The 12,409-nt window shown below is 40.8% G+C and overlaps 1 protein-coding gene across 1 annotated transcript in view; it reads left to right on the plus strand.

Annotated features, from left to right (window-relative positions):
• Window positions 1–12,409, plus strand: part of tmtc2a (transmembrane O-mannosyltransferase targeting cadherins 2a) — a 56,268-nt gene that overhangs the window by 20,656 nt on the left and 23,203 nt on the right. Inside the window, exon 2 of the mRNA XM_075471721.1 lies at window positions 5,388–6,003. Within this exon, the coding sequence (XP_075327836.1) occupies window positions 5,388–6,003 (616 nt within the window). The remainder of the gene's footprint in view (window positions 1–5,387; window positions 6,004–12,409) is intronic.

Below are 12,409 nucleotides of genomic sequence, written 5' to 3' on the forward strand. Positions count from 1 at the left end.
ACATCCAACTTCATATGAAGTCGAAACGAAGATAAAGGAATAAATGGAGGCGGGGGAATGGATGAATGCTAGCCAATGATAAAAGTAAATGAATGAGAAGTGAAAGGGAAAATGAACCAAGAGGTGATGATTTCCATGAAATAATGGCCAGGCCAGTATACATTAACAGTGTGGTTTTAGGATGATTGGCTAATCCAATCCCATTAGTGCCATCAGGGACCAGGAGGATGCACTCTGCTGCAAAAGGCGGTTATTCAGTCAGACTGGTTATGTTAAGGGATGGCAGTTTGTACTCGATTTTCATTAAAGTGAATCTCAGTGGCCAGTGCACACAATGCAGACGGACAGGTTGGGGGTGAAAACCCAACTATTTGGAATACACTTGAAGCATTTGGCTATATGGTTAATATTGGGACATTTTACAGCATTACAGGAATATATGGTGATTTTTTTTACAGGTTTTGTGATTCGAAATCCCCAAATATACATATCTTTTGTTGTTTTTTATCCGCTTTGTGTAAATACTTAAATTGTTAAACAGCCAGTGTAGTCATTGTACATTAATATGAGAAATGGGATCCGCATTGGGACATACAATGTAATTCGCATTGGCATGGAAAATATCTTGAAAATGACTTAGAAGGCTAAATGCATAACACCGAAGTAAGGAAAAAACACAACAGGCATAATATAGCACTAGTATTTGTACATCATTTCTCATATCTACATCAGCAACACTCAAAAACTTGTGTGAAAAGTTATTTTTAAGTGTTTTACGAGCTTATTGTTTTCAGATGTAGCTTATTCACTCTTTACTTCATCTGGACTGTGAGGGTTAGGATTTCATCAGCTTTGAATACCGTAACAGCACAGCGTCTCCCATCTGATTGCAAAAGTGCTACCTGATTGATTCATAGAAATACTTGATCACCCAGCAGCCACAAAAACCAATATGCCAAGAACTGCATTTAGAGGCTTAGTGAGAAGTTTCTGGTGAAAAGGTTTCAGTGATGCAACTTATTGCAGCTGCTGCAGATGAGCTAATTAACTCTGCTCGTTAGTGTCTAGTTGAACTCAATCCAAAGGCTGAGGAAGGCTTTACTGAAACATCTGCGTAACTTAATCTGCTGTGTTCTGTTCTGAACACAAAATATTGTGTTTGGAATTGTGCAGACTACTTTTGGCCTTGCTGCACAAAAATACTACTAAAAATAAGGGGATATTGCTGCTTTACAAATTGTCATGGAAAAAAGCTTAATTGATAGAATACACACCTTTTAGATTTTAATCAACTGACAAACTTCTGGAAAGTTGAAGTGTATCAGAAAGAGAGGTGTGGTTGAAATTTTCAGATATTGTGGTGTTTTTTTTAGTTTTTTTTTTTTTTTTTTACCTGCAGCTTTGGAAGGTAACACTGGTTTAACTGTTGGTTTCATCACAGCCAACAATTCAACACTTGGTGTGCAGAGGCGATCCTTCTCGGCTACATGTCCATGTGTATACTACCTCCCTGCAGCCCTTCTGTGCGCATCTAGTTTAAAATCTGTTCAGAGAGGTGATACGAGTCCACCCTGCAGCCATGTGTTGGTGAAACGATTATTATTACCTGTCCAGTATTCCCACTGGAACCTCATTGGTGCGCATATTTTATCTGACAGTGATTTTGCATTTGCTATGACGGTGATTTTTATGAAGTTTTAAACTTCCTCCTCCTTTCTTTCCATTTTGTTCCTGCTTTGCATCCTGGACGTTTCCTCTTCAACTCATCTGTATTCAGGGTTTTTTTCCAGGCGTTAAAAAAGTGCCAGTATTACCAGCAGAAATCTTTCCAGCACCATGACATCCAAACCAGCGTAGAATTTTTTTTTTAGAATTCTTTTAACAGAAAAATTAACAACAGAACACCTCAAAGAGATATATCAAGAAGACAATATGTCAAAAGCATTTGGTAGCAACAGACATTTTTTCTATTATCTTTTTCTATCTTTTGATTTTTACAAAAAATGTATTTCAATCAGCTTTATTGATAATTCCAACAATTTTGGACGAAACAATTGATTGCTTTAAAGTCACAATAATATCTCAATCATATATATATATTTTAAATCTATGTAAAATTAAATAGCATGTATTCTCTTAAAAAGGGCCTAGTGTGTCTGGTAGCCACAGCCCACTAACAAGCAAAGAGATGAGGGTTGGGATCATTGCTTAGGAGGCTGTGGAGTGCTTCATTTGCATACTGAAAAGACACACACCCAAACGCTGAAACACAATTTGCTTTTCACTTAAAGCAGCAGACAGGTGAGGGAAGACCTCACTCCATCACAATGGACATTTGCAAAAAATAAATAAATAAAAGATCCTGTCTGTCATTTCTGACATGATGGATGTTCCTCAGATTTTTACCTCCACCAAGGAGCAATTAAAAAAAAAAAAAGTGAAATTGAAAAGACTGAACCCATCCTGTACTTAGCGAATTGTGAATAGATTGCCCTGCAGCCTGCCTGCCTGCCTGCCCCACATACGGTGGCTGAATACAAAAGACCCCCTTCTGTAAGAGCAGTCACTACGGGAGGCCACTCTATCTGCACCACTGCAGCGACAGGCCTCAATGAAGCCATCAGCGCAGGGTGTGTGTGCGCACACACTCCCAAACACAAAGACGGATGCATTGCACGAAACCGTTTATTTCTTTTGCCTTTACAGGCACAAGCACTGTCTTGTTCCAAAAACCTCATGGCCAATACATTCTTTTCATCCTCCAGTGCTGTGCAGAAGCAGGGAGGGAGATGAGTGGTTGGTGCTGATTTGAATATTTAAATTATTTATTGCCACAGAGGACGGAGACCCAGCACATGGACAGGGACACATGGGAATTGGGAGGGGGCGAATCAAGCTGTGTTTGGCTTTGATAGTGTACTAAATTGATGCCTGCAGGGACGAGACACAGTTTCAGTTTTGGCATTATATACCTGTTTTAACTGGTTTTAATGCCAGACTGTTATTGTCTTTTAGGACAATGCACTAAATGTACATCCAGCATTTATAAAACCTTCAGTGTTGATTATTGTTCTTGCATCCTGAGTCCTCCTGCTCTCACATTATACTCCGCTTTGTGAAACATTTTTATGAATAATGTCTCACTGTGGAGTTAACAGTGAGCTGAGGGAGAGTGTAAGTAAACTGAATGATGTAATGCTGTGGGTGCTTAGAAATATCAGCAAAGGAAGGGTTCCACTTCGGCTTGCTGTAGCCTGAGAAACACACGCTTGCTTTTTCCCCAGCAGAACAATCCTGGGAAATGGGGCTCACGCGATGACAGGCCTGTAGGCGTGTAGGAAAAAAGACAAAAACACACTTGGATTAATTCATTTAGCAGTTATTACTTTGACACAGAAGCAGCAGGATAATGTGCAGCTCTCCATCTTTTTATTTTTAGCTTTACTGTCAGTCTTTTATTTTGTCTGCACTCATGCAGTGGCAGCTCAATCTATCTCTTTTCTTTATGCGCTCAGCTCTGAGTTACAGTCTCCAGACAAAGGAAGTCCCTGGCTGGCCCCCTTTTTGCTGTCCTTCCCACCCCTCTGGTGCACTACCGACAAAGAAAGAAACGCTGCCGATGTTAATCAAACCCTGAGAAAGTTTGATTGGTCAGTGTGATCAAATCCTGGAAATACGAAGCTGACGCCTTTCGTGCTTGCCTCACACATATTTCATGAAGCATGCAAGGAAATCGTGAGGCCTCGTTTAAACAGAAAATCTGTGAGGTTGTGTTTTCCTCAGAGGATAGGACGGGCTGCTCCGACTGCTCATTGTCTTTCCTTCAGCTGCTTTTAATTAGCTCGCCATCGCACCATTTCAACCATCTTTTGAAATAATTTTATAGCCTTGTTTTGTTGTTGTATGTTTATTTTCATCCAGGCGGTTCCATAACCCTTGTTTTTTTTCCTTTTTGAGCACAATCGTTGGCTTCTTTAAGGGTACTTGTGCTGAGAAGAAGTGTCATTCAAACGCTGTTTTTTGAAAAGGCTATTTTTTGCTTTTAGCCTGGTTTCCACCTCAGTGAAAGAGCTAAGTCCTTCAGCACATCCGATACTTCCCAATACCTTTAGCCCCCTATTTTTTGTAATGATGATCGGTTATGAAGAATATCAGTACCTAAATAAAACAAAATTGTTGATTTCACCAGTAACACCTAACATGTTGCGTCATAATGGCTGCTCTTAACAACCATTATACCTGCTAGAAACTGACTGAATCTGCCAGTCAACAGCTTAACAGTTAAATGTTAATCCTGCAGTGTTTTTACAAATGTAAGAAACAATTGTAGGGACTGGAATTGATTGATCAACTGAAAGTCATTTCAGCCTGCTGTTGCACTCAAGTCTGTGCTTGCTCGTTAACCAGCATTGCCTACAGCTGGGTGTAGTTTTTATGTAGACCTGAAGCCACAGTCTGTAATCATTAAGCGGCTCAGTGACACCAACTTTCACTGACATTGGAGTCCCTTAATATATATATATACATATATTTTAAAGTGAATTACAAAGCAATATTCAGTTTCTTCTCTCTGATTGTATTACTGTTAACAGCACCAGCACAGTTTTAAGCTTTAGAAAGAGATCAGTTTAAAAGTTGAACTCCTGACATTATGAATGTGTTGGAAACACCCTTCTATGACCACTTCCACTTTATCTTTCCCAACCCTCATCTCCAACAGACTGTGTACTTTGAAGTACCATCAGTCAGTACCTATTGTAGTTCTATCGTGTTCCTATAAATTTCCCTTTCCAATAGGAACTTTCCAAACTGCTCACAGCCATTCAGTTTATCACTCTTCATCCCTGCTGTGAGCCTCATTTGCTGCAGTCTGTGTGTAAACAAATGTTCTGTAATGATCCGCTAATTACGAGAAGGTTCTGCAGCCTTAGGGTGTGAAACCACATGTCTGTGTGCAGGTACCTGTGACGTGCACATGCTGGGACTGTGCACATGTCAGTAATTTATCTTCACGCCCCGGAGCAAGTTCATTATATTTGGCATCCATACGGCATTTGTCTGTTAAATTTTACTTATGAATGGATTATTAGCTTGATGGAAAATAAATTACTTCAAGTGAAGCTAAACTGTACAGACACATGATACATGTTGATGACATCTGCAAATCATGTGTTCAGTCGCACATTAAAATACTTGCTCTAACATTTTTTTTATTTTCTTATTTTTTTCGCTCTCACAAATGAGGGCAGGATTTCTTGTTTGTGGAGCATGGTGTCTTGTTGTGAGGAAAAATACAAAATGCTCCCTCAACCTATACACCCAATAAGTATAGAAAATATGCCATTCGTTTGGTAGAAACAATTTTTTTTTTTCTTTTGCTCTTTCAGTCGAGCCATCAAAACCAACCAGGACCTTCTCCCCGCGACTCCGTGGACCAACATCCTGTATGATGACTTCTGGGGCACCCTGCTCACGCACAGCGGCAGCCACAAATCCTTCCGTCCACTCTGCACCCTCTCCTTCCGCCTCAACTACACTCTGCATGGCCTGCGTCCGTGGGGCTACCATCTGCTGAACGTTGTCCTGCACGGCCTGGTCACCGCCCTCGTCACTGCCTTCAGTCGACCACTACTTGGCGGGGGACCGTGGAGCCTTTTGGCAGGCCTGCTTTTTGCCTGTCATCCAGTGCACACTGAAGCGGTCGCCGGTGTGGTGGGGAGGGCGGACGTTGGCGCTGCTTTGTTTTTCTTGCTGTCTCTTCTCTGCTATGTGAGACACTGTGGACTCCGGAGGGACCCACATGCGGCCTTTCTGAGTAGGCAATGTGGTGGCAGCTCAGCCACCAGATGCTGGGGGTGGATGTTGGGCAGCCTGTGGTGTGCAGCTGCCAGTATGTTGTGGAAGGAGCAGGGGGTGACTGTGCTGGCTGTGTCAGCCTTGTACGACCTTTTTGTGTTCCAGAGACTCCGGTTTCGCCAAGCACTGCTCCTCCTGTTAGGAAAGGTAAATTAATGCATGCTGCTTGTGTGTGTGTGTGTGTGTGTGTGTTCACTGGCTCTTTTCTTGGCATCTTTACATATCCAGTTTCCTCTTCCTTCCCCACAATCCTGAGCCAGTCAGCTGTTAATTGTTGGAGTTGAATCTACGTTGGATTAAGTTCCACTTTTGTGTGTTTACGTAGCAGAGTTTTTTTGATTATGTACATTTTTTCTTTTTGCTTTCATTACAAGGAGGAATTAAGAAAGCTATTTGCTTGCGCAGACTCACAGTTGGTGCATGAAAAAAAGTCTTTCTCATTAGATTCAACTAAACAGGAAAAAGATGTTTCTGAAAGGGAAGTTTTCAACTTCCTAGCTGTGCTGCCACTACTTCCATTTTCTGCAGTAAATAGATAAACATTCTGGCAAGGAAATCTAAATTAGGATCTGAGCCACAATGTGTGTGTGTGTGTGTGTGTGTGTGTGTGTGTGTACAATTGTGGAAACAGAACTTGGGTAGGCAAAGCTATTCTGTGGGAGATTTGTATTCTCATTTTAAGGTGACAACAGGTATGCGCAGACAAACAACAACACATGCCTCTCAAGTTGGCTCCCCTGTAGAGTGAGTTGTCCAAAAATAAACAAATGCGGACACACCCACACAAACATATTGAGTGCAGTGTCTGCAGGCAAGCTCTTCAGGGCCACATTTTGCCCTTCCAAACTCAAGTTATTTAAGGAGGACAACCACGATGCAGTGACTCATCTGATTATGCGGAATTGTATTTGACTGGAAAACTTCCTTAGACACGCACTTAACATTTGATTCTAGAAATGGCTCCTCCGTCAGCATGATGGGCTGTAAAATGCATAACTAGTGTGATAAAAAGTCCCCTTGGGTTTATTGAGCAAGGACAGTCTGGGTCTGAGCGTACAAGAGCATCTTTTTATAGTAATTTCTTCTTGTGGAAACATCTATAAATACCTCTGTTTGCTGCAGGCTTTGCATATATGTAACCTTGTGCAGCTGGTCTCAGACATCTTGAAAATACGTTCTGCCTGTAAGCACATGAAGCTTTGCCATACCTGTGAGGCAGCTTCTGCAGTAGTTGTTTGGCAGAATAAAAACCAACAGCTAGTGTTAGCCATGACTGGCTCAGAGACATCAGAAAGGCGAGACAAAAAGAGTTACAATTATGCTATTTCTTTACTGTTTCTCTACTTGGCAGGAGCGACTTAAGTGTGTGCCTTTGCATGTGTGCTTTCCCAACCATGAGACCTTAACAAATACAACTCCTGCCTTTCAAATTGTACTGAGTCACAGCATAGTGTGTTATATAGTTGAGATTTCTGACCTAGCGTATAAAATCCATGTTACCAACACTGTCTGGGAAAAAAAAAAAACAGATGTTAAAAAGTCTGAAATAGCTCGGGAGAGCAATTCCCTCAGTATTTGTTCGACATGCCATTTTTTTCGCTGCTGTATAAAAAAAAGAAACTTAAGACATAGCCATGGAAATTAAACCACCTGACAGGCATCATGAACTACTTGTTCTGGTCCATCATAATTTGGTCTTGCACATTTACGCAACACTCATTCCAACACGCTTCTCAAAACCCATTATGAAAACTCTATGAATCTGTAACAATATTACTGGGCATGTATTGTTGTAATGTTTTAAAATACTTGAACACAGTTTTTCTAGAGAAGATAATTGTTTTGTATATGTGATTATCGTCCATTGACTCTTTTGGGCTTTCACATGCGCGAGCGTACAACTAACCGGTGAGTTACATGCTGTTTATAAAGTTGTTTTGTAACGTCCCCATGCCAGTAATGTGAGAACCATGCATATGGTTTTGATGGTAAGGCTTGTGACTTTATTGTCGGATGGTTTATAAAGTGGTGTGACGTTTCTGCAGTGTGCAAGTTGTTGTTTTACGTGGAAGGGTTAGCGCTTGCCCCTAGCCACCACGTATTAGCCTCGCATGACAGGCTGCGCGAACAGCGCGATCTCCACACAGGGAGCGCAGATTTGCACCTGTCTGTGTCCTACTATCAGTATTTGACAACCTCTAGCAATGGAAATGCGCTTCAAATGCCCCGGAGTTCCCCTTTAATGCCAACATCCTCCAGCTCCTCCCACCATTGCTGCCAGCACATCTGGCACATTTATCACTCAGGCAGTGCCCTCCTCTACTGCCCCACTCCTGGTTATCTTGGCAGGGAGCTCATTACATGCTGGGGCCAGTCATGGGGCCAATCGTCTCCTCGATTATGAGCCAGACGTCTCGGGACGCATGGGAGAACAAAAGGGACAGGGATATCGAGAGAGATATTGCGCAGAGGCGAGGGAAACTATGCTCTCACTTCCTTTCCTCTATCTTCTCCTAGTCTGTCACCCTTGTTGCCCAGAGGACTTTTTGGGACTCAAGGCTTTGTATTCACCTGTTTTGTATGCCAACACTGAGATGCAATAGATTGCTGCAGATGACAGTTTCTTCTCAAAATGACATCACCTGACTGCTGCCTTTGTGCAACCACAAATGAGAAATGTAAATCTGCTGCAGTGTTCAGAAAGGACAGATGTTTTCCCACTAGTTCTCCATTTTTTCTCATCTTATTAGCTCCCTAATCACACTGAGATGAGATTTCAAATGAGACGGGTTAAGATGGTGGGGGAGTTGGAAAGTGATAGATGGAAACAAAGGAAGGTGGGATGTTAGCACAGCGGCCTGTTGAGAAAACAACAGGATAATAAGTGTCCCAGGATAGTAAGAGCATAGTGTCCTTGTTCATTGCACTTTTGGTTTGTCAGTGGCATAAACAAGCCTGTTGATTAATGAAGCTCCAGGCATTAGACAGGGCCCAGGAAAACAGTTTGGTTTTGTTGGTATTAGGAAAAAAAATTAAGATTTCTCTGCCAAGACTGATCTGTTAAGCTTCTGGCATGCATGTGTTTGTTTTAATGTTGAGCTGGAATGTTAAGCAGTTACTACATTGAGGAGCGCAGATGTCAGTCATTATTCCTCTTCAGATGAAGTCCTGCATGAAAAGCTTCTAAATCCAAGGTGCTAAAAAAAAACTATCCTACCTCAAAGAAAAGACAACCACTTTCCCACCCTCCCAAATACCTTTTTAGTCTACACCCTTTGAATCTCACACTGCAACTGTAGTGCCGTGCACCTTGAGCCAAATAAAAGGTGACATATAGTGTTTTAGCTGAGACACACGGACAATTAAGGGATTTGAGGGTGTTCTTACCAGTTTACAGTTTGAATATCATGGACTCCTACTCCTACATTTGTCTCAATGAGCACTGCAGACACACAGATTAAATTCATTGTTACTAGCTGACGGCTTGATGAATGTCGGGCCACTTATCCTGCAGCAGAAGCATTCAGCTGTGAAATGATGTTCTTTTTTGCAAGTTCTGCTGCATGCTCTTTATTTAGCTGGCATTACTATGGATGGTGGCGAGCCAAAAATAGCTTTGGATTCTTACTCCTGAGAGTGTTTGATGTCTGATTCTAATAATTATCTTGATCGTACAAACATGCCATAACACTCTTGCTTGACGAATATTTGAAAAGTCTCAAAGCTAAAGGTACTGCTGTGTAAAATCAGACTACAGCAAACCCCTTTTTCGTAGGTAAACTGGTCAACTCCAGTTTGCATAACATTTCTGAAACTACTATCTCAGAATGGACTCAGCACTCATCATGAATATACTGTTGCAAAATTGAAATAGTCTAGAGTATTTTTTGGCTTTTGAATTTAAAATTGAGAAAGTTTCTGATTGTGAACACAACGTAATTACCGTTACAAAGAAGGTTAAACTATGTGATTGTTATGGCTGCTATTACTAAACATCATGATATTATATTTCACTTCATCACTAGATGCCATTGGTATGCATGTGAGCTCCACTCTCACAGAAGAAGAGTTTACAAACGGCAGCCCCTCTGCGATGACACACTCATTGCTTCAAATCGAAACCTTATGAGATGCAGTAAATCAAAGACAACAAAACGAAACCAAATCTGTGTCACACATTAACAATTAGGACTTGAATTTATAACTCATTTGATGACTCGTAGTGAAATAAAACTCTTATTTATATAAATAAAAATCAGTTACTTGATTTTTATGTTATTTCACATTAGAAATGTGAATTCCGTCTGTGTTTGTGATTTCACTGATGTGTGTGCTTACTTAAAAAGTACAAAAAAAAATCTCTAAAAAAACTTTAGCAAACAAATGCCTTCCCGTCCTCTTCCCTGTGTGGACAGAGTCACTTGGGTGTAGTTTTGCTGATGCAATGATGCGTGCAATCGGCACTTAAATTCCCAAACCAAGGATATGCTGCTTACATGGGTCGCTGTAGATGTCTAATAAGGAATGCTCGCCTTAAAGCCGACTAGCTGCTTCTATCTTCCCGTTTGCTTATGTGTAAAATTAAGTTGTTGAGTTTTTGAGGGTAAAATATGGCTCTGCAAAAACGAAATATACACCATAATGTATGCTGTAGAAATACACCTACATTTTGACAAGCACAAGACTTTGTTTAATAAGAGGGATGAAGCTAAGCACTTTATGTAGTTATGCCCCAGTTACTGTGTCAGTAATCCTTGCTGTCAATGTTAAAAGGGGATGAGATGCCTCTCAACATTCATTACAGCTCAAACTTATGACAAGTACATTAAAGTGCTCAAGACTAGTGGCCTTTTTATCTTTGGAATGTGACTACTGGTTCATTTGGACTAAATTTCCCTGGTGGCTTGCTGACAGAGCTATCGCTTTTTAAAACTCACAAATAATTGTGATCGTCAGTGGTCTGAGGAAATTGCGCTTACTGTGTTTCAGCTGAATGATATGGCAGCTGAAATTCCGATGTGGCCTGTTAAGAAAGATGTTTTTTGATATATGATCTGACAGAATGTAGAATGTTAGCATTTATATGATTATTATTCCGTCAAATAATCTGTATGGATGAGATAGCATTATGGAGCACATTTACGTGATAAAACCTACCATATCAATATCTTTGAGCTGATATTTGTTTGCTTGCTCGATGCTACTGCCATAGTACACAAATGAATCCTCTTGCATTTTCCAGTCATGTCATCAAACAGCTTCAGGTTCTAGTTCCAGTTGGGATTGAGTCCATACTGATTTGCATTTCGCATGTCGAAAACCAAGTGGAGACATTATATGTAGCCATGTGTAAATAAAAGATCTCAATGACATTTTATGCAGATGGAAAGCATTTGACTTGCAAATGGTGCCTGAAACACGTATAAGACTCTCAATTTTTATTCAGTTTGTAGTGTTTTTTTTGCAAGAGGCCAGTAGCAATATTTGTACAAAAGCGGAATGTAAGCTATTCATCACCAGCTTCAGTCAACAAGTGTTTTTGTTGACTAAATTTAGAAAAAAAATCTTGACATCTTAGTAGCATCGATTGCAGGTCTCTGCTAGCAAGAGCATTGCTTTCAGGATGATAACTACGGTGTAATTGGGTTGCTCTATCCAAGTGATGCCTTTCAGTGCTAACTATTCTGCTGCCTGATGACTTGGATGATTTGTGCCAAGTCAGCACAATCCAAACCACATTAAAGTGCGGGAAAAAGAACTGGATGCATGCCTCACTGTTCTTTTCATCACAACTTTGCATGTAACTGCTAACGCGGTGAGTGTTGCAGTATGTGTGGTATAAAAACTATGTCCAAAACATCAAATGTTTCGAATGTGTACTGTAAGTTATTATTTAGTTTTGTCTCTTATTTTGAATCCACTCAGACCTCTATGGCAATATTGGTATTCAACGTAAAGTTTTCTAATCGTACATAAGATGACAAGGTAGGATTTCTTTTTCACACTTCTCAAACAAACAGTCCAAAAATGCTTTCAATGATTAGCCCAGTATGTTGGAACAAGTTACGAGCAGTTTAAATTGGACAGGACTTTAACAAGAAAAGTCCGGAAGATTGCTCCCCTGCTGCGTTGCGTCAGTTCACGGCAGCTTTAAACAGTAAACGCATGAAGTCAGCCGTATCCCGCTGTTTCTTCTGACATGTTTGAAACGTTCTCCACGCTACAGTGTCAACAGGTGGACCACACACCACTGGGATCAATAAAGTGAAAGCTAATAATGCATGACACACTTTAAAGATGAAGGCTTAGGAGTTTTACACTCTATGTTCATTTTTGAGAGTGAGAAAGTTGGATACAAAACAAGAGAAGGGTTAACTCAGGAGAGAAAGCGGATAGACTGGGAAAATGAAAAGTAAAGAGGGAAAGACACCACAACTGAGGCAGAATTTCCAAAAGAAGTTCCAAAGTGGAGGAGATGGTAAGACATGAACTAGCTTTATAGGTTCAATGAGTGGGATGATACGTTTGACAGTTGGCTGGGGATTATGCCAGC

The sequence above is a fragment of the Odontesthes bonariensis genome, chromosome 8, assembly GCF_027942865.1.
Source record: "Odontesthes bonariensis isolate fOdoBon6 chromosome 8, fOdoBon6.hap1, whole genome shotgun sequence".
NCBI lineage: Eukaryota > Metazoa > Chordata > Actinopteri > Atheriniformes > Atherinopsidae > Odontesthes > Odontesthes bonariensis.